This window comes from Trichogramma pretiosum, unplaced genomic scaffold, assembly GCF_000599845.2.
Source record: "Trichogramma pretiosum strain Unisexual culture from Peru unplaced genomic scaffold, Tpre_2.0 scaffold4, whole genome shotgun sequence".
Taxonomy (NCBI): Eukaryota; Metazoa; Arthropoda; class Insecta; order Hymenoptera; family Trichogrammatidae; genus Trichogramma; species Trichogramma pretiosum.
In genome coordinates, this window is record NW_019641688.1 from 3,883,187 (window position 1) to 3,904,823 (window position 21,637).

Here is a 21,637-nt window from a genome sequence, read left to right on the forward strand (position 1 = left end):
GCGTACAGCTCGAAAAAAGCCCATCATTGTATTTTTTACTGCTTTGCTCGGCTGGATATTTTTCATAATTTGGCAGTCACTTTGAAAAGCCCTTCTACGGTGATCGCGACCAAGAACTACGATCTATCGCGCGATATATGACCATGAGAAATTTCCATGTTCTCTTGTCGTCGCGTATAGCTCGAAGAAAGCCCATCATTGTATTTTTTACTGCTTTGCTCGGCTGGAAATTTTTCATAATTAGGCACTCAACTCGAAAAGCCTTTCGACGGCGATCGCGACCATGAGCTACGATCCAAGGCTCGATACATGACCAAGAGAAATTTCCATGTGCTGTTGTCGTCGCGTATAGCTTGATCAACGCCGATCATGTATTTTTTTTCCATCACCGTGGACTGAAAAATTTTCAAATTTTGCTAATCAACTTGAAAAGCCTTTCGACGGTGATCGCAACCATGAAATACCATCCATCGCGCGATACATGACCATGAGACATTTCCATGTGCTGTTGTCGTCGCGTATAGCTCGATAAACGCCGATCATTTATTTTTCTTTCATCACCGTGGACTGAAAAATTTTCAAATTTTGCTAATCAACTTGAAAAGCCTTTCGACGGTGATCGCAACCATGAAATACCATCCATCGCGCGATACATGACCAAGAGAAATTTCCATGTGCTCTTGTCGTCGCGTATAGCTCGAAGAAAGCCCATCATTGTATTTTTTACTGCTTTGATCGACTGGAAATTTTTCATAATTTGGCAATCAACTCGAAAAGCCTTTCGACGGTGATCGCGACCATGAACTACGATCCATCGCGCAATACCTGACTAGAGAAATTTCCATGTGCTGTTGTCGTCGCGTATAGCTTGATCAACGCCGATCATGTATTTTTTTCCATCACCGTGGACTGAAAAATTTTCAAATTTTGCTAATCAACTTGAAAAGCCTTTCGACGGTGATCGCAACCATGAAATACCATCCATCGCGCGATACATGACCATGAGACATTTCCATGTGCTGTTGTCGTCGCGTATAGCTCGATAAACGCCGATCATTTATTTTTCTTTCATCACCGTTGACTGGAAAATTTTCAAATTTTGCTAATCAACTTGGAATGTTATTCGACGGTAAATGCAAGCAACGTATCAATTTGATACGGCCATATATCATTTCCGAGATTTTTATCGAACACTCAGGCAAGTGGAGGGCTAGCATTCGATTGTTGGCCGGCGTTGCTAAGGCCAGTCCGCGCTGCACGCTGTAGCGAAAAAATGTACTTTTACAGGTCGAAGAAAAAAAATTTTTGTGGAAAATTTAAGAGGTCTTTCGCCTTCATTATAGGCGCAAACACCGTCGAAAAAAATTTGCTATCTTGTAAAATTTTTTTTAACCTATATTCGAAAAAAAAAATTTTTCGCGTCATTTCCGACGCATTTCATGAGAATTTGGTAAATCCTACCGCGTATATGGGTGGACCATTGGAAAGATCAAACTTTTTCCTTCAATTTGATATAAATTTTATATAGTCAATAATGCTTCTGACTTTTTTTATAGCGAAATTTCAAAAGTGTCCGCCTTATCTGGAACATACTGTAATACCCAAAATTGTGGAATAAATGGAAAAAGATTTGAGAAAATTTATGAGTTGAATAGTACCAAGAGTACTACCAAAAGTTTTAGTACATTTTTTTAGAAAATTGTATTTTTTGGTTTCCGCCATCTTGAATCTTCAAATCTTACCTACATTACTGTAAACTTCAGGTTGTTTTTTCCTAATTTTCGGTGTTAAAGGCCACTGTGGCAACCTACCAACTGAGTGTGCTTGGTCGGTGCTGCCATCTAGGATTGCGGTGTGTGAGTGAGTCTGTGGTATCGTGAACTAGATACTTACTGTAAAAGTACTTATCTACACACGTGTATAAATGAGCGTGTTTAATAAAGTATTTCCGAATAAATAATCATTGTCTTTGTTCTTTTATTTATTATACTTGGTAAGTTGTATTATATATATGTTGTGGTAGCACAGCCACAGTTCAAGTCTCATAAAAAAAATTTGAGTCAAAGTTTTGCTCCAGGATTCGGAATAGCGTTTTTTCGCAATAAATTATTTATAATTTTTCATATGTGTCAGAGATAACTTATAAAAAAATATTCAAAAACTACATTGAATTTTACATAAAAAATGTGTACTCAAGAATTTTTTTTGCTCTGATAAAATGATTTAATTACAGACTACAAAATAAAATCAAATTCCATCAGTCTGGGTACTAACGGGTTAACGTGGTAAATTTTTGGAACCTAACCTCAGCGTTATAGCATGGACGAGAGTACCCATAAACGGTTGCCCTATACTTCAGCAAGACACTGTACATCACTAAATCGACTAAACTGTTTTATACCACTGAAGTAACTTGAGTTGTTGTTTTTCGTTGAATAAATTTGTTGAATTATTTTCGAATAAGGAATTGGTGATTCTTGTCAGCATTAATACCTGAAAATAAGAAAGAGAATATTTTCAAAAAGAAGTCCTTCGCTAATTAAAGGTCAGTGGCTTTTAATTTATCTAAAAATTGATTTTTTTTAACCTAAAAACGATTTTTTAGTTACATTAATGATACCATTTTTTTCAATCAAAATGATATAACAACGTCTCTTGATTTTCTTGAAAATTGTCTTTGATTGCACTGCCTTCAATGAAATCATGTTGCATCTTCATTTTGGAATACGTTTGATTGGTTATGAAGGACTTATTGTTGACAATATCTTTTAATCGTGTATGTTCAGTTTCAGGAATTGATGCTTTATTCATTAAACTTTGAGAAACATCTAAGTTAACTTGTCGTGAGTCATGCCTGACGCCAACAAGTTTTGATTCACGTTGAATTCCGTTTATTAAACGTGGCTTGAATACAGCAGCATCTGCATAATTTGAAAATAGTTGTCCCATGAAAGGTACCTCATATTCAATATAATCAGTCCACAATGAAACTTCCATAGCCGTATAGGGTTGTAACATTACATCAAATCTGAAAATATTATCAGAAAAATAAATTATTGCCTTTTATAGTGATACTCTGTGTAGTTGAATGTCAAAAAAAATTTTTTGCTACCCTAGCGGAAGATATGGAAAATATTTTTAAATAAATTCAAATTATTCCAAATAAAAACCGATAATTTTAAAAACTTATAGATAAACTTGATAGAAAATGGAACAAATTTATTTGTATTTATTTATTATTTTTCAAAAAAATTTATTTTTTTAAAGTTTGATTAATTAATTTTTTTATTATTTTTAAATATCAAATCGTTCGATTTTATGTACGAGTGACGTACCTGTCTGAAAATTCAACAGTAAGTCTAGTATTGTTCCTTTAGGAAATTTATTGGAAAAAATGTGAGGATGATAGTAATAAAAACGAAATAGTTCAATAAAGAACATTTTCATTATGTTAAATAATTTACATTAAGTTGAACAATATAATTACCTGTTGAAAATCTTGCTTTCGCTCTCACTCTGGATGGGCACTAGGTTAGCATCCGGACCCGGCGATGACTTTCTTCAGATGGTCGTGAGTTTTTGGTGAAAATGATGACTTGGGTGGTCCACTCAGTAAACCAGGTTGAAATTGAACGTGGTGATGACTTTTTTCAGGAAGTTGAATTTTTGTCACCAGCAAGCCATTGTCACCAAAAAATCACGACCATCTGAAGAAAGTCATCGCCGGGTCCGGGTCCTAACCTAGTGCTCATCCAGAGTGAGAGCGAAAGCAAGATTTTCAACTAGTAATTATATTGTTTAACTATAAGTTTTTATATCATGTTAATATAAATATAGTTCGATGAACAACTTGAAAAAAATGCACACACACATTCTATTTATATAACTTTTTTGATAGAGCTCGAATTACCAATGAATGGCTCAGGCGGTAGGGCGCTAGACTTGCAACCGACTGATCACCGGTTTAATCTCAGATCCTGGGAAACTTTTTCGACACCATAAAGTTTACAATTAAATATACAGGAGTCCCTCGTTATACGCGGAGGTTACGTTCCTCAAAAGTACCGCGTATAACAAAACCGCGGATAATAAGACCTTTCTCTTATGGGAAAGAGAGGGTTACGTTCCTCAACCTCGAGAAAGCACAGTTTATATGTACATTTTACCTTATACAAATAAACGAATTTGTTGAGTAGTTTATCTATTTATACATGTTTATTTATATTTACAACACATATATGCAATTCTATGTTTAATTTTTAAAGTAATCGGTTAATTTTTTTCTGTTTTGCTCGTCTCAAAATATCTTTGTGCATTTCTTCATAAATTTGTGCAGCTAAATCATAGTAGTGTTTGAAAGTCGAGCTACGCGTCATTATTGGATCACCAGTCATTGCTAATTCACCTGCTCCAATAACTAGAACCATAACTTCGACAATCAGTTTTGAATCAAAAATCGGTTCAGGTGCATCATCAGTCTGATCTGCCAGTGGTTTTTGAGGCAGTTTTCGACGGAGTTTTAGATGAAGCCATATATAAATAAATTTATAAATTTTCAACAAATTTAGGTTAATTGACAATTTCGATTTACGCGTCTACACTAACCAAATTCAAACTGAATATGGATACGTCCGAGAAAAAAATCACGATCTTCGATCAGCGGATAACAAGACTCGACCCGCGGATACGAAGGGATGGGCGCAAATCGACTAACCGCGGATAACGAATTCCGTGGATAATAAACCCGCGTATAACGAGGGACTCCTGTACTCCAAATTAGGGCTGTGCGAGTATCCGATTTTTCAAGTTCGAGTCGAGTTCGAGTCGAGTCGGGAAAATTCGAGTACTCGAGTTTTTTCGAATACTCGAGTTTTTCCGGGTACTCAAATTTTTTCGAGTAATCGATTTTTTTCGAGTACTCGAAATGTATTTAAATTTTAAGTAAATAAATGGTGAATCTACAGTCTCTAGACCCCTCTCGTTGTTTTTATATGCTTAAAAGTGTGATATTCGCAGCGGCTAGAATTGGAAGAAGAAAATAATTTAATAGTACCATACCTCATCACACTTATAAGCATGTACACACGTAAAGAGAGGGGTCTAGAGACTGTTAATTCATCATTTGTTTACTTAAAACTTAAATATATTGCGAGTATTCGAAAAAACTCGAGTACTCGACTCGAACTCGAGGAAAAAACTCGAACTCGACGAGTCGAGTTTTTTCAAGTACTCGCACAGCCCTACTCCAAATTATTATGTAAGTAATTTAAAAAATGGCCGGCGATTCCTAATTTTTTTAAAAAAATTACTAGGTAAAAAGGTAACTGAAATATTACTTTTTTTGCATAAATACTAAAAAATAAAAACAGAAAATTAGTAATAATAGTGAAAAATTCTAAATATTTTCAAATAATTTCCAATAAAATACAATAAAAATGTTGCAATTCATACCAAAAATATTTGAAATTATTTAATTTATTTTGCAATAATTTAAAAAAAATTTTTATAATCGTTTTATTTTTTATATTGTTCGATTATATTCATTATTTTTTCAATTTATTTGAAAAAATTATTTCTTTCTTTCGCTAGACTAGCATGAAAAACTATTTTTTTTTCATGCAATATATACTAGTGTCAACCCCAGTTGTAAAATGCTGAGCAAATCGAAAATTTAAACTCAATATAACAACCTAGTTGCTGACAGGACTGTTTTTTTGATTTATCATTGAGATGCATACTCAGGATTGTTTCTGTTAATTATTATTAATTAATATTATATTATATTATGAATATCCTTTTGAATAATATAATATAATATAATAAGCTGTGGCAGCGTACAAGATATCGCATTGGTACACTTGCACCTATTTACGCTTATAAGGACCCGTGGCTGTTACGCATTTAGCTCACGCGAAAATCACTCGTTTACCTCATTTTATGCAATTCCTAAAACGAAGAACAGACCCCCATGGTCCGAGCAGTGCGACTGCTGCGAACGCTATAGGCCATGATGATAGCACTTAGTGGGCCTGCAGCCCATGGATGATCGAACGCGTGTTACGCTATTTGCTCAAATGTATATCGAGCTTTGCGAGCTGCTGCAATTCGAGGAAATTCCAATCAGTAACAGGTATTTCCAATCACTGGCCCCCGCATCGTACGAGGGTCACTCTGCAAAGGCACCAGCGATAAGGATTCGACATATATACCGGCCAAAAATTAGACGAGGGAGAGACCAATTTTTAATTTTGAGTACAGCAGAGCTATGTCTTTTTCGTAGAGAGTAGTCACGGACGAGGACGAATAAAATCCAGAATGAGACTTTCCGCCATGTTGAATTTCTATATTGTCACTGTTAGACTTTAATGTCTACATTCCATGAACGCAAAAAATATGCGTTGGACCTATGGATAAAGTCTCTTTCGATTCAAAATTCAAAACCAGATTTAAAAAGTCCAAAAAAAAACGAGAAATCTCTAGGATTTCGTGTAAGATTCCCTTGAATAGACACTACTGAACCTGACTTAGTTTATAAATATGTAACCCAAATTTTCCCACTACGTCTGGTTCCAAATCTCATTTTAGAGCCTGTTACATAACTTCCTCAATGAGGAAGCGAAAATTATGAAAAAATTATTCCTTCATTTATACATAAAAAATCGAAAAAAAAAATTTTAAAAATAAAAAACCATAAAAAAGGCGTAACTTTTTGACTACTCTGTGGATCGTACAATAATTAGCTGCTTGCTTCACACAATTTCTTCAAAACAAGCTGAACACTTCTCAATACGTGTGTCTGTTCAGAAGTTACAGTAATTCCAGACCTTCGCTTTTACTCTGTAAAGGAGCAAAAATACAACTTTTCGTTTTGAGTCTTGACTTTATTAATATTCGTTGAATCTCCACGTTTTCGTTCTTGAATTAAAGCTTGGCTGCTCTGTTTTCATGATACCGAAACAAAGTATGAAAATTCCTTCATGTATACATGAAGAAATCGAAATAAAGTTTTTTCAACAAAAAAAAACAGTTTACAACACAATAAAAAATGCATAACTTTTTATTACCCAGTGGATCCTAAAATAAGTTATTGACGCTTCTTGCGATACACAAATTCTTCAAAACAAGCCAAACCACTTCTCGCTACGTGTCTCTGGTTCCATACCACCACACTTACATACATACACGCATACACACACACTCATACAGACATTTGTATCGGCTTCCTTGGCTCTGTGGGTATAGTTCTTGCCTGCTGATACAAAGTGTGCCGTAGGGCGTGGGTTCAATCCCCACTTGGCAAATTTTCGAGGTTCGTTTTTTCGCCTGGTGTGGTCGAGCCCGTGCCCGAGGTGAAGCGTGTGCCACTCAATAAGAAGACCCGGGCTATGTCATCAGCCTCCGAAGCGGTAAAAAACCCCGATCACTGTGCGAGCTGGAAGCTATAGGATAACCATGAGTAGGAGCCCGAGGCGAGGACTCACCAGGCTGGCAATAGATGGAGCACAACACTCTCATGATGAAGTCAGAAGCGAGAACCACACTCAAAAGAGGGCGCCGGTTGTGGGAGCCTAGGCTCCTTAAGCACGCATGATGGCTCCTGAAGCGAGAACCAAGCTCACAAGATAACAACAGTAAGGAGTATCAAAAACTCACGGAGACTCACAGGGTAGCGCTGGAAGCGAGAACCACGCTCACAAGATGTAGCCGACAGAGCAATCGGGCCACTTGCCATCGGCGGCAGAAGCGAGAACCACACTCTCTTTCTACCTACCACTAGACAACTACCATACTAGATATGGCACTAGACAGTGAGTCCTAAAAATACTCAGAAGGAGATGCTAGCAATGTGTGACCACGCAGTAGACGGCTCTGAAAAAGGGGATACGACAATCGAAAGATGGCATCGCGCAGGATCGGAGGTTCACCAAGTTGAAAAAGATGAGTCCCTGAACCCCTAATCGTCGCATCATAACATGGGGGATGTATGGAAAAAACAATGACTAACATCGAAGTAGCAGAAATGCTCAACTAACCCCGGCCTCACCGAAGCAATGCCTAGCGGCGGATACCGGTGAGTGTCCGAATAGGGTGGAGTAGAAAAGATAAAAAGAAATACAGACATTCGTTCAGAATTCAATGGAGATTTCAAATATGTAACCGAAATTGTCCTACAATTTCTGAATCAAAACTTGGGTTACTTGGGTTACTTGATCTCTACTTTGACGTGAATATATTAAAGATGATCGTTCATGCTTATTTTTGGTGTAAAATATCGAAAAACCACGCCAACATGCTGTTTTTCTTCATTTTTTGAGTATATCGTGTGTGAATTTAAAATTCTTTTCGGAGGGTTCCCGTAAGTATTGGTTGCTTATTATGGGGGTACCAGGAAGTGAAAACCGTCGCTAAACCCAAGGTTCAGCGATTTTAAGTGGTTTAAAACTTCAATTTACATTTTTTTTAAATTTCCCCATGATATTTAAATGGGGAAAAAGCTGACGCGTGTGGCACTATCTAGAGTTAATTAATTGCGGTCGGACAGTGATTTTCTTTCATTGTGAGTCAAATGATGAACTTTCAAGAGGTGAGAGCGAGGATTGGAGAAATTCAGGAAATAACGGACAGTCTAATGTACAGTGAAGTTATATCTTTGCAACTTGACATAGTGATTTATAATAAAGCTATGAAGATGTTTCAATAGCTTTTTATGAAAATATGACATTTTTAGCAGTTTAAATTCAAGAAATACAGCAGTACATATGTCAATTGACATATATACATCAGTGCATATGTATATCACTGTACTTTATGTATGTATTGCAACGTTGTTGGCTCTTCAGCGCGTGCGAGTGAGTGCATAACCCTAGTATGCGTACTCGACGAGCGAGTGAGAGGGGTACGATCACACGACGCGCGCGCGTAAATGATAATTACTGCTTCAATTGCTTCGCGAGCAATTGTTACATGTCCGTCTTTACGTTTTACCAATGTGAAATTTGCTTGAGGTACTACTCGGCAATTTTACTAGACTTACCGCCGTTGCTATAATTCGAGCCACGGTAGGTCTCTGATTTGACCTCTGACGCGCCTGAAAATGAGTCTAAGAATTTGATAGGTGCGTACAGAATTGAGTTCGAGTCTTCTGGGACGAATTTGTATTATAAATTTGTTGTATTTTTATTCAATGTCAGAAATATTACTTAGATATTTTCTTTTATTTATTAAGAGAATAAATCTGTAAACTTGACTTTCAATTATACAATAAACTAAAGTACAATCAAGAATATTAATTAGACACGTCGTCTTTTTTACACACGCAGAGTTTGAGCAAACAGCGTACAGTGTGAATCGACTTTGCGACCACGGAATAATTTCGACTAACCCGGGTTAACAAGATGATCGTTACCGATATTTAATTTTGTATAAACTGCGTGCTGCTGCTGGGCTCTGCTACTGCTGCTTGGCTCTGCTGGGCTGGCCCTCACACCACACGTACGTTGGAGTTGCTGGTTAGTTGTAGATACGTTGAAGCTGAACCAAAACCTACAATACGCGCACAAAAACCAAAAAAAGAGGATGCGAAAAGAAACACTATAACTCGCGACTTATGATTTGATGAGAGGAAGGAAAGGAAGGATGTTCTTATTTTTTAATAAGATTCATCCGCGCTAGTCTTATACCCTTTGACCTGTGTAATTGGGATCGAATACCCGGGGGTATGTTCCCACAGTCGAACGGTGTATAAGGCCTTGACGCACGATTAACGCACTCGGACACTGGGTCAGTGGCAGCGGTGAATTATCGTTTAGGATAGGTTATTAAGTATTCTTAGCCACCAAGTGGTGAATGGCTAAGAAAATTTGATAATGAATAATTACTGTGGTTAAGTATTATTCAATTATCAAAAAAACTGCCTCAATTAGGTCAGTGCAGCGCTTTAAATAGGCCTAGTTCGAGCGCTCGAAATGCGCTCTCTCGCATCGTCGCGCCGGCGAAATTTCCACTCATTTTCGGAAACTCGTCGCGTGTGTCTATTATCTGATAAGAAAGAGAGAGACCGAAGATTCTCTCTCCGTGCTCATTGTCTCCCAGGAGGCTGGATGGGGGTCGCTGGACCGCTCTCTCATTGCGTCGCTGCGGCCGCGTCTCTCGTGCAGTCTGCGTGGGGACCTGCAAGATGGTCCTTTAAACGTGAATCTATCGATGCGAGGGGAAACGCGAGTGCGTCGGTTCACTTCTCCTCTCTCTGCTCGGCGAGTACTCGCTTACACATGCGTGCTCAGCTGGCATAGTTGCCATCTTACCAGGCGCAAAAGGTCGCATACGTTGCAGTATATATAACTGTATCATGTATATTATTGTATGTTGCATGTGATAACCAAGATTAGTGATAATTGATCAATTTTGAGTGATTTTATTTCCAACTATAGATCCAATGATTGATGTTTTATGAATGTGAGTGAATAGGTAAAGGGCTGAGTTCAAGTTCTAATGTGAGATTGAGTATATTAGTGTGAAAAGTTGATTTGGACATAATCAACTTAGTTACCAGTTTCCACATAAAACCCATATTAGCGTATGCTAACATTTTAGTACAACTTATAAAATGTAGAGATGAAGTTGTCGCATTTGGCTTTATGTGTTTGTCTGGGATTATTGAACATTGTCCTTGTGGGTCTGATATGTTGAAAATTCAAGTTGAATAACTGTTTTTTATTGTCCAAAAAGTTTAAAGCAGCCTCAGTGACATGAGAGTATCATTATGACATATATTGGTGTAGTTTTGTTTTTTTAACTCTTGGGCAGTTACGTTTCATCTCAAAATCGCTTTGTTGTCGTAACTTACCATGTGAACCGTGTGAGCAAATGAGCTGAAATTTTCAGGGATTGTTCTACATAAGAATGGCTACAAACGCAAGCACTTTCAAAGGTATTGGGACAAATGAGCACTTTTTTTCAGGCTATATTGTAGCATAATCTGTCATTTTATCATAGATATTAATGAATAAATGTGTATATGTGGCTGGCAAATTGTGTATAACTTATTAAAAAATCTGAAAGTGCTTGCGTTTGTAACCACACATCTAATGATCAAAATGAGACCCCAAAGACCATGATTGAACCATCGGTTCTAGCTGGAACCTACGACACAGGGGTACCTGTCAGGACTGTGGGCTTGCTTCATCGAGGAGGGTTCTATGGTGACTGGGACCTCAATTTTCATTTTCCAGAGTAAAAAACTTTGGAAAAAGAGAGAAAAAAACAGAGTTTTCTCTGTATATTCCAAAAAAAATTTGTTCTTCATTTTTAATAAATTTTTTATAAATGTAGATTTAACGTACCTTCCCCCCCTTAATGAGCTAAATTACATCCANCCCCCCTAATGAATTACCAGAAGCAGAACCTACTACAATGTTCTTATATGTAGGTGCATTGTTCTTGGAGTTGATATAGGTTGGTCTGAATGGAGCGTTCGATTGGGCTGTTTTTCCCATTGCCCTATTATTATTTATCAATATTGGATAATTTTCTTGAGTTCTATGGCATGGTATATTTTAAGACCTTGGCTTGTGAGAATGAGAGATTATCATAGGCCATAGCTATATTTATCTTTTTTTGCTCTTGTACTTGAGGACATAATTTTTTCTTTTCTGTTCAATCTTCTTACTTTTACTACTTTTGTAAATTCAGGATATTTATTTCCTTCCAGTAACTCAATATCCTTGGATTCAACATCAATACCTTTTACAATACCTTTTCTTGTTTTGCGAAAGCCAGGCCCAAACGCTTTCAGACCATGTTCGATGATTGATCGATCATTAGCTAGCCTATTAACTTGATCTTTTGCCAATACATAAATTTCTACTTTAGTCGACTTCTTCTACATATTGCTTGAATGCTAGTTTTCAAACAGAAGGCTGCCTACTTTAAATTGGCTGACCTCTTTATTTGCAATTTTACTTCTTACCCAAACACTGTAGGGGCCTTTAGCGCTTGATTTATAAATTTCTTGAGTAGCAAACTAACCTCCGGTAGTTAGGGTTATGTTGTTACTAGTTGTCGAGTGATTATCGCTATTGTGGCGCTTATTATCAGTCGAAGAGTTATCATTGCCGTCATTAGAAAATTTTTTTTAGTTTTTTTTTTTAATTATTTTTTTACTATTACCGCCTAACTCCATCTGGTCATTATCGTCATCCACGTCATTGATCATTTTGCGTCGAGTAGCCCCGCCGGGCAAGGTTAGCAAGACTAAGCAGTAACTTGTAGAATCTCTTACGGATCCTTTGATATGAAAGTTGTTATAAACTTACTCAGGGTTCATCGAGATACGATACTGTATTATTTTTAATAGTATCAATCACTAAAAAATTTTTAATTACAAGCAATTAAAAGAAAGTTCTTAGCTCCGTCCAGTCCCGTGTACTCCCTTCATCCCCAATCGCTTTTATGAGTTTCGCGGTACTACCCACCGCGAAACTCACCTACCCCGCGGTATAGCCTCTCCGCGTTCAATCTTACTGCGCAGCAGCCACCCTGTAGGATGCTCTGCAGTCGAGTGCAGTCGAAAGACACCGCGCATTTTGACTTGACTTTAACGTTCAAATGCTGTCCGACGCGTAATAAAACGTAATGGTCGCGTCACTTGGGCTCTGCGCAGTTCGTTCATATGCTCTACTGCTTCCTGCCTGTGTGAGTGTTGGGAAGAAAACGACGGTACGCGTCTGCTAGGCTAACTTCTTTATCGACATGGTCAGCGTAGCGAACCTCGTAGTTCGAACTTTATAAAATATAAGCACACACTAAATTATTTTGTGGTTTCATGATACTACGATTACACAGCCTCACAAAAAAAAAATTTTCAAATCCACCGACCGGACCTAGTGGACTTTATGTCTGGGGTCGCTGAATCCGAATCTGGGGTCGAATGACCTTGAGGAGGTCACCTTCAAGGTCATTTGAAGGTAATTTTAAGGTTGGATCACGAAAAGAGCTTAAAAAAATCGGAAAATCTGTTTTCTGGGGACTAATTGGTATAGGTATACAGAAAATACAGTTTATAAAACATATTACATTCTATTTCCCCAAAGTATCACGATGAATGCTACAAATATTGAGAATCTATTTTTTCTCATAAATCCGATAAAAATTGTAACAAGGAATATTAGATTGGTACATGGGTTAGCTTCAAAAATTTTCAAGGTAATCACAGAAGCGATCATAGAAAAATTTTAATATCAATGATGATAAATCATTTGGAATCAAAATGGAATGTAATAGTTTTTATAAACTGGATTTCCTGCATACCTATATGCAGATTAGCTCCCAGAAGACTGTGGAGATTATAGCGACGGGCAAGGAGAATGGTTCCATCAAGACATAAAATATATTGAGTAGCGATATCAAGGTAGATGGGATGTTGCGATGATGGCTGATTACTGCTGGATGTAGAAGAGAAAGAACCAACATAGAGGAACTAAACGCAAACAGCAACCTTTACAAGAAAAAGGTGCATTACAAAAGAAAAAAGTAAAAAATCATGCAAAAAACCTTGATCTTGATAATAAAATATCTGAATTCCTTGGCTCCAAAAACCTATACACAATCTTTTTCTATTATTTTATCGCGTTCACTTGGTAACCCTTGACTCGACCTTTAAATGACCATTAATTGACCTTAAAATGGCTAGTTATAGTCAATATGAACAATGATTGAAATTCAGCAACCCTCAAAATAGGAATGTGATTTTTTCGGATTTTCATATTGAATTCTCTAAATTTCACATTCAAATGACCTTGAAGTCAAGGTCTGTTGTACAAAGTCACGTTGTCGATAAATGAAAAGTCCTGAGAAGGACAGATGCCTAACTAGGCTGATGGTCAGAGTGGTCAAGGGATGATCGTCCGCTGACCCACGTTCTGAAGGATCGTAGAGAGAGACTACGTTAAAGACTTTTGTGTGGCCCTGAAAAGGACCGATTGTCTGTTGTAGTCGCCTAGAAGCACCTTCTCCGCACTCTTCTCAGCTCTGCTTCTCTTCTAGCCGAGGGCCTCCTGGAAGGTGAGGAATGAGAGTTGCGAGGAGAGCGTGGCTCGGCTTTAGGCTTAGGAGCGAGATAGCTGGCCTTTGTAGTTTGTGTAGTTGTGGATGAGAGGCAACGTATTCGTCGAGAGCGTTGGCTGGTCGTAACGGTTCGTCCGGGATGGTCTTCTTCGCTACCGACACTTCCCACAGTGGCGGTCGGACCTGTGGTACCGTGACCCTGGTCAGTTGTTGTTGTCGCTGACACGTTTGCTCGTCAGACCACCGTGGCTCAGTGACAGTCAGGAGAGTGCGGTTAGCAGATGCTGTGGATTGAAGTGGCGCGATCGTGAGAGCGACCACGGGCTCCGTATCGGCTTCTGCTCTTGCTACAGTCCTCTTCCACGGATGTGGGCCAGGCACCGGCAAAGGGAGATGACGCCATGTGTGCAACAACGCTCACGAGCGGCTGGTGTAGGTGGACCCTGGCAATGAAATCAAACTACAGATGCTCTTGACTTTCGCAATGGCTCGTTGACGAGTTTTGACGATATCTTCGCCAGCCGGCACAGCCCGTACAACGCAGCGTTGTTCCAAGATGCCTGACACGAGATGGTGGCCTCATTGTAGAACTACGGCCCTTCCCCTCTTCTGTCTTTGGATTGACGCCGTGGTCGATTTCCCTCTTCGGGCCGAGACAATCGGAGGCAACAAAAAGACTCCAGTACGAGTCCAACTACTTTTCTGTTTCGACTCTTTGCAAAGTCAAACAGTCAAAAATAGCGTCACAACTGTTCACTCACTTTTCTGTTTCCACTCGTACAAGTTGAACAGTCAAAAGTTAAGTAGACAAAAGTCCAATCACTTTTCTATTCTCACTTGCAACAAGTCGAACAGTCAAAAGCTGATTGAATAAAGTCGAAAGGCACTTATACTAGTACTCTAAACTCGACCTTTTCTCATGCGGGTACGACTTTTTTCTGGCGCCGATCTACCTGGGGGTCGAGTCGGAAACTTGCAAAAGTCAAAAGTGGGGAAAGGTTGTGAAATGACGAGGCGAATGTGTTATTTGTAAATTAGACCAAGTTCACTATTGAATGAAGTCCCTAGGTCGCAACTCTCAAGAGCTCGTCGCCACAAACGCGAGGACGAGAGTTGATGTGCTCTGGCTGGCAGCCGAGAGACGACTCCCGTTTGCGTGGCCGGGCACCTCGCTTATATAGGAAGCGAGTGTGCGCTGATTGGCCGTCAGAGCAAAGGTGGGGACGAGTGCTGCTGTGTACGTCGCTCGAGTGGGGACGCACGCAGTGGTGTGGGAATGCGTATGACGGTAACAGGTCGTAGGGATCATCTGACTTCAGATTTGAATTCAGCATCCTTAAAAACCTATGAATGAGTATTTTCAGATTTTTTAAAGCTTTTTTCGTGATCTGACCTTCAAATGACCTTCAAATGACCTTTACATGGCTGGATACAGTCAAAATGACCTCTGATTCAGATTGAACGGCCCTCAAAACATAAGTGTGATTTTTTCGGATATTTTTACTGAATTCTTGTAGTTTGACTTTCAAAGGTCCTTGAAGGTGAGCTCCTGAAGGTCATCCAACCTCGAATTTGGATTCAGCATCCTCAAAAACCCATGTCTGAATTTTTTCAGATTTTTTACCACTTTTCCATTATTTGACCTTCAAATGATCCCTAACATGAGCTAACCTTGAAAAACCGACCCCAGATTCGTATTCAGCGACCCCAAAAACATAAAGTCCACTAGGTCTGGTCGGTGGATTTGAAAATTTTTTTTTTGTGGAGCTGTGATATTGATGCTGCAATAATGAGATACTTAAAAAGAACATTTAAATAATGCATAATTGTGAATACTTTTATCGTATCTTTTTTAGATTTCAAATGATAACGTTAGGTCATTTTTGTAGGTCCCCAAATCTTGATTCTCGTGTATGAGTCATTTCACGTCAAGTCTTCAGTGGTGCGCGACCTTATTAAGCCAAACTGTTCAATTTGTAACTCGTCAGAAAATTATCTTAATGCACCTAGAAAAAGTATGAGCCACATGATTTCGATGGGAAATTTCCTCAGCTTTCGATTGAGACTAGTTAGAAAAATCTTAAAAATGCCCTTTTTGAGATAATCGACTTTAAAGGTTTTCCGGCAATTTTCTAGGGGAAAATGGGAAATTTTTGGGAATCTGATCTCACCATCGGAAAGCTGACGTAATTTTCCATCGAAATCATATGGCTCATACTTTTTCTAGGTGCATTTAGATGATTTTCTGACGAGTTACAAATTGAGCAGTTTGGTTTAATAAGGCCGCTCGCGCGCACCGCTAGAGACTTGTCGTGAAATGACTCATATATGAGGAGCGTGGAGTAACGCTGCTCTCGTTTGCCATACTCGACATTCGTAGCCACGCTGACACGCGCTCCTCGTAGCATAACATCATTATCTACAAGTAATTATGTTTCGTTGCAATGTTTTGATCATAAATGCAAAAAGAATCTATGTTGTCATATGCTGATATTGAATATTCTCTTTCACGAAATCACTTTTTTTTGTCTGAAAATTTTTCGTGAATGCAAGTATAGATGATTTTGAGTTATCTATATGGGTCGGATTCAGAATTTTTCAAATAAACCTGCGGGCGAGGTTCACGGATTTTCCTGAAATTTTGGTATGTTATAGTACATGATAAAAAAGTGCCAAAACCAAAATTTTGGACCCCCTCCCCCCTCCTACCCCCCTCCTCCCCTATAGACGTCCATTTTCTATCTATATTTTTTCTGAAGGCCTGAAGCTATTAAAAAATCTGCAAAAATTCATAAACGTACTTTTTAACAATCCAAACAATCTCGAATTTTTTCAGATTTTTCGAGTGCTTCAGGCCTTCAGAAAAAATCATTAAAAATTTTAATTATTTTATTTTCGGTGAAATGGTTCGATGTACCAGACCGGAGTATTTTTTTTTTTTGAATTCTGACGTCAAAAAACGATTCCTTGAATTTTTTCAGAATTTTTCATTCATGTCCATTCAGCCTATTGCTGAAAAACCGCTTTTACAGATTTTTTAATTGAAGGCGATAGCGTCTGGAGCCGAAAAACGTTATTTTTAACAAAAAAGGTTCCTGGAACCCGATGGTTTCGGTAAAAAAATTAAGAAAAAAAAATTTTTTGAATTCCTTGTCAAATTTTAATAAATTTTGACCGTCGCAAAATTTCGATTGGAGCTTCCTAGCTCATTCTAGAGCATAACAAAGATTAATGCGAAATTCTGAAGACATTCATCATATTTAAATTTTTTTCAGATGTCTTCAGAATTTCGCATTAATCTTTGTTATGCTCTAGAATGAGCTAGGAAGCTCCAATCGAAATTTTGCGACGGTCAAAATTTATTAAAATTTGACAGGGAATTCAAAAAAATTTTTTTCAAATTTTTTTACCGGAACCATCGGGTGCCAGGAATCTTTTTTGTTAAAAATAACGTTTTTCGGCTCCAGAAGCTATCGCCTTCAATTAAAAAATCTGAAAAAATTTGAGATTATGTATTTTGATGAACAAAATGAGAAAAAAAATTTTCCAGATTTTTTGAGGCTCCGTAGCGCCTTAAAAAAATTATTTTCGTGAAAAAAAAGGGTTTTTCAGCTATAGGCTGAATGGACATGAATGAAAAATTCTGAAAAAATTCAAGGAATCGTTTTTTGACGTCAGAATTGAGAAAAAAATACTCCGGTCTGGTACATCGAACCATTTCACCAAAAATAAAATAATTTAAATTTTCAATGATTTTTTCTGAAGGCCTGAAGCACTCGAAAAATCTGAAAAAATTCGAGATTGTTTGGATTGTTGAAAAGTACCTTTATGAATTTTTTCAGATTTTTTAATAGCTTCAGGCCTTCAGAAAAAATATAGATAGAAAATGGACGTCTATAGGGGAGGAGGGGGGTAGGAGGGGGGAGGGGGTCCAAAATTTTGGTTTCGGCACTTTTTTATCATGTACTATAACATACCAAAATTTCAGGAAAATCCGTGAACCTCGCCCGCAGGTTTATTTGAAAAATTCTGAATCTGACCCATATATATAAAGCAGAAACGACGTCTGTTTGTATTTTATGTTCTTAAAAACTACCCGTCCGATCGTTTTGAAATTTTAACCATACATTCATTGTATCACTGGGAAGGTTTCTATGATCTTAGAATACGTTTTTCTTTTTTTGTTGTTGACTTTTGAATTTTTTTCGTTTTTTACCACTTCGCACACACTCACCCGCTCCCCCGCACTTATCGCTCATCGCTCATCGCTTATTGGTGATGTACCACAATTTTTAAAAAAGTTAATTTAGAATTCTTTATTTTAATCGTTTAATTGGCTTTGTTAACGTTTCCCTTTCATACGTAAAGAAAGTTGTCGTTGTCGTACGATGAACGTTGCTTACTTCAAATCTTCTGTCATTCCTAATTGTGAATTATACCCTCAAGCACTTTTTCAAATATATTTCTGAATGTCTTTATGTAAAAAAAGGCTAAAATATTTTTTTGTTTTTATAAATATTCTCCTACTCCTTACAAATTTAACGTGAGCGAAGCCACGACGGGTATCGCTAGTTATTTATATTTGACAATTATCATTATTATAGCATAAAATATTTATAATTCTAGTAATATAGGTTGCACTTTAAGCTTTGAAATATTATGTTGAATTAATGGTTTTCGACAAGACGGCACCTATTACTATAGTTAGTTCAAAAAAAAAAAAAAAAAAAACACCCAGAACAAGAAATAATCCTACTTTCAAGTTGATGATAAAAAAAAATAAAGAAAATATTTGCAAGTGAATCCGGAACTAGGATCCGATGCATAGATTGTCATGAAAATGGAAGTATCCTTGTTAGTAGAGCAAATTAATATATAACGGGAATGAATTACATAAAAAAAGTAATTAAGGGTAACAAAAAAAAAGGAATTTCAAGCGATGTAATAGTTCCAAAATGGTGAGGCAAATTATTTAAAATTCTGTCATCGCAAAAATTTGCTGTGGTTGTCGACTAAATGACAGACATAACCGTTGATAAATCTTTATGTGCAGTTGTTCGTATTTTTGATCAAAACTTGCAGAGATTTGTGGAAGTTTCATGGGACCTCTTGAAAGTTTACAAAAATGCAAATTCTTGCTGTGATGCCGAACAAATAACTTCTCTAATAATAAATTCTTCTGAAGGTATGACGTTGCACAATATCGTGGCATTGTGTTCTGACACTTATAATGTCATGATGGGTAGTAACAAGTCGGTAGCAGCATATCTAAAGAAAGCTATCCCAAATATTGTAATTGTAAAATGTAAATGCCACATAGAGAATTTATGTGTAAGCCATGCAATGAAGTTGATTCCGGATAAATATAGAAATCTAGTGACGGGCATTTATAATTACAAAAATGCTAATAGTCTGGGCTGACTTTATCGGTGGATGTCGATTCAAGAAAATCAAGACATGACACCTACACGCTTACTAAAACCGGCTTTAACAAGAAGGTTATCGTACACTGAATGTTTGAGGAGCATGCTTAGAAAATCGACATTGCTAGTCATGTATTTTAAAGAAGAAAGTGAAAATAGAGCCGACGATAGCATTTCCAAAACTATAAAAGATGATATTTGTGATCCATTCTCTGAGCTTTACATAAAATTTTTATATTTCGTATTGTTTAAATTCAACCCAATTCAAAAAAAATTGCGTAGATTTCTACGTGGATTATCCACGCAGATTCCGCGTGGAAAGTACGTGGATTCTACAAAAAAAGTGCATTGATTGCATGTGGAATCTGCGTTGATCATTTTTGTAAAAATCTGCCAAGATTTTTCGGTTATCTCTTGAAAACTTAATTCCACGCTCGTATCCTGTGTCAAGGAATAATCGAAAAATCTTGGCAGATTTTGACAAAAATGATCCACGCAGATTTCACATGGAATCAATGCACTTTCCTTGTGGAATCCACGTACTTTCCACACGAAATCTGCGTGGATAATCCATGTAGAAATCCACGCAATTTTTTTCAACTGGGAATCATAATGTCAACGAAGAGATGCAATCCATTTCTATTCTTCAATCTTTTTCATTCAATCGTAGCTCTTTACATAGATCAAAACTATTTAATGAATAATTATGTCAGTGACATAGACCCAGAATGTAAGGAGCACATGAAACTGGAATGATACGGATAAATAATGTTTCTTTAAAAATTGAGAATTTTTAATGGCAGCATGTTCTCAATTAAACACCAATTGTGATAATTTTTCACAATCTTTTATTCGTGTGTGCTATATAATACAACCGAAAAATGCTCTCGACCAGAAATTTCATGCAAGTCAAGTTCCCACTTGAAATAATTAAAGCGTATCTACAATTCATAGACTCGAGTTCCACAGACAAAATTATAAATGAACAGTGGCAATCTTTGTGTAAGGCAAATATCTTGGCAGACATTAAAAATGAAAAAAACACCGATCAACTTTGGAAAAAATTATCCAATTACAACCCTGGTAGAAACGATAACCATATTATGACCAGTTTTTGCTTAAATTATTCGAATTGGCCAGTTTTTTAAGCAGTTACTGTGCTAACAAAACCGTAAACTATGCTAAAAACAACACGATATTAAAGGTTAAATGCTCAAAAACTGCCTAAGGGTAATAGGGTTTCGAGACATTACCACTGTTTGAAAACTGTTCAAGCACGTGCGGTCTGGTGCACCGCACATCTATAGCTCCTGTTGTTTGTTTTATTGATAGTTCAAAAAATGCAATAAAAACTAAATATGTGGCATTTCACGTTTTTTTTTTTCAAGGTGCATTTTAGTAATTTTACAGCGATTTACAAATTTAGTGATTTGACTTAATTCTGCCGCGCTGCGCGGCACTGGGAGAGTTGACGTGAAATGCCACATATGTATGTACTTTTGAAGAGTACATAGAAAAATGAAAATTCTGAAATTTTCAGCCCCCTTTGTTCATTCCTTTTGAATCTGTAAGATTCAGGTTCAAAGTTGAATTTTCATTTTTCAACTTTTTTCTGATTTTTTGAACTGGGTATGAAAAAATTCTTGAAACATGAGTTTTGATGTAAAACTTGATGAGGAATTTAGAGTTGTTATCAAAACTCATATTAATATGCTTCTGTTCCATTAAAAAGTTAAAATAGCATAAAAGTCAAAAATTGAATGTGTTCGACTCCATCAATTAAGACATATATTATAATATGTTGTGACAGTCGTGTTACGCTGTCACAGGCCTCTCCCCTCTTCAGCACGCAGCCCCACTGTGATGGGACGTAGACACAAAAATGTATCTAACGCAGCAGCCGCGGCGACGCGCGTGTATGTAAGTGTGTGCGTGCGAGAGAGAGTCCGCGTGTCATCGCACGCGGAATCGCCTGTCTCCTTCTTCCTTACGGAGCAAGGGCCGGCTAATTGTTCACGTGACCAACTAGAGCGTGTTGCGAGCGCGTGAAACGTGTGGATACAGAGAAATACTCGGCGATCGTGGATGAGTAAGCATCGTGCGCGTTGCTCCAAATTCGACCGTGTCGCAAGATAGTAATTGCGACTGGA

The 21,637-nt window shown here is 37.5% G+C and overlaps 1 protein-coding gene across 3 annotated transcripts in view; it reads right to left on the reverse strand.

The window, feature by feature from the left end:
- Nucleotides 1–2,241: 2,241 nt before the first annotated feature.
- LOC106650717 (protein unzipped) overlaps nucleotides 2,242–21,637 on the reverse strand; it is a 43,495-nt gene continuing 24,099 nt past the window's right edge. The window contains exons 2-3 of one of the 3 annotated variants that reach the window (XM_023461652.1): nucleotides 2,621–3,028; nucleotides 2,242–2,493 (exon numbers count right to left, since the gene is read on the reverse strand). In XM_023461652.1, coding sequence (XP_023317420.1) covers nucleotides 2,629–3,028 — 400 coding nt within the window. In that variant the 3' untranslated portion in view covers nucleotides 2,242–2,493; nucleotides 2,621–2,628. Of the gene's footprint in view, nucleotides 2,494–2,587; nucleotides 3,029–21,637 lie in introns of all 3 variants that reach the window. The other 2 variants (XM_023461654.1, XM_023461653.1) reach the window with 2 other exon arrangements.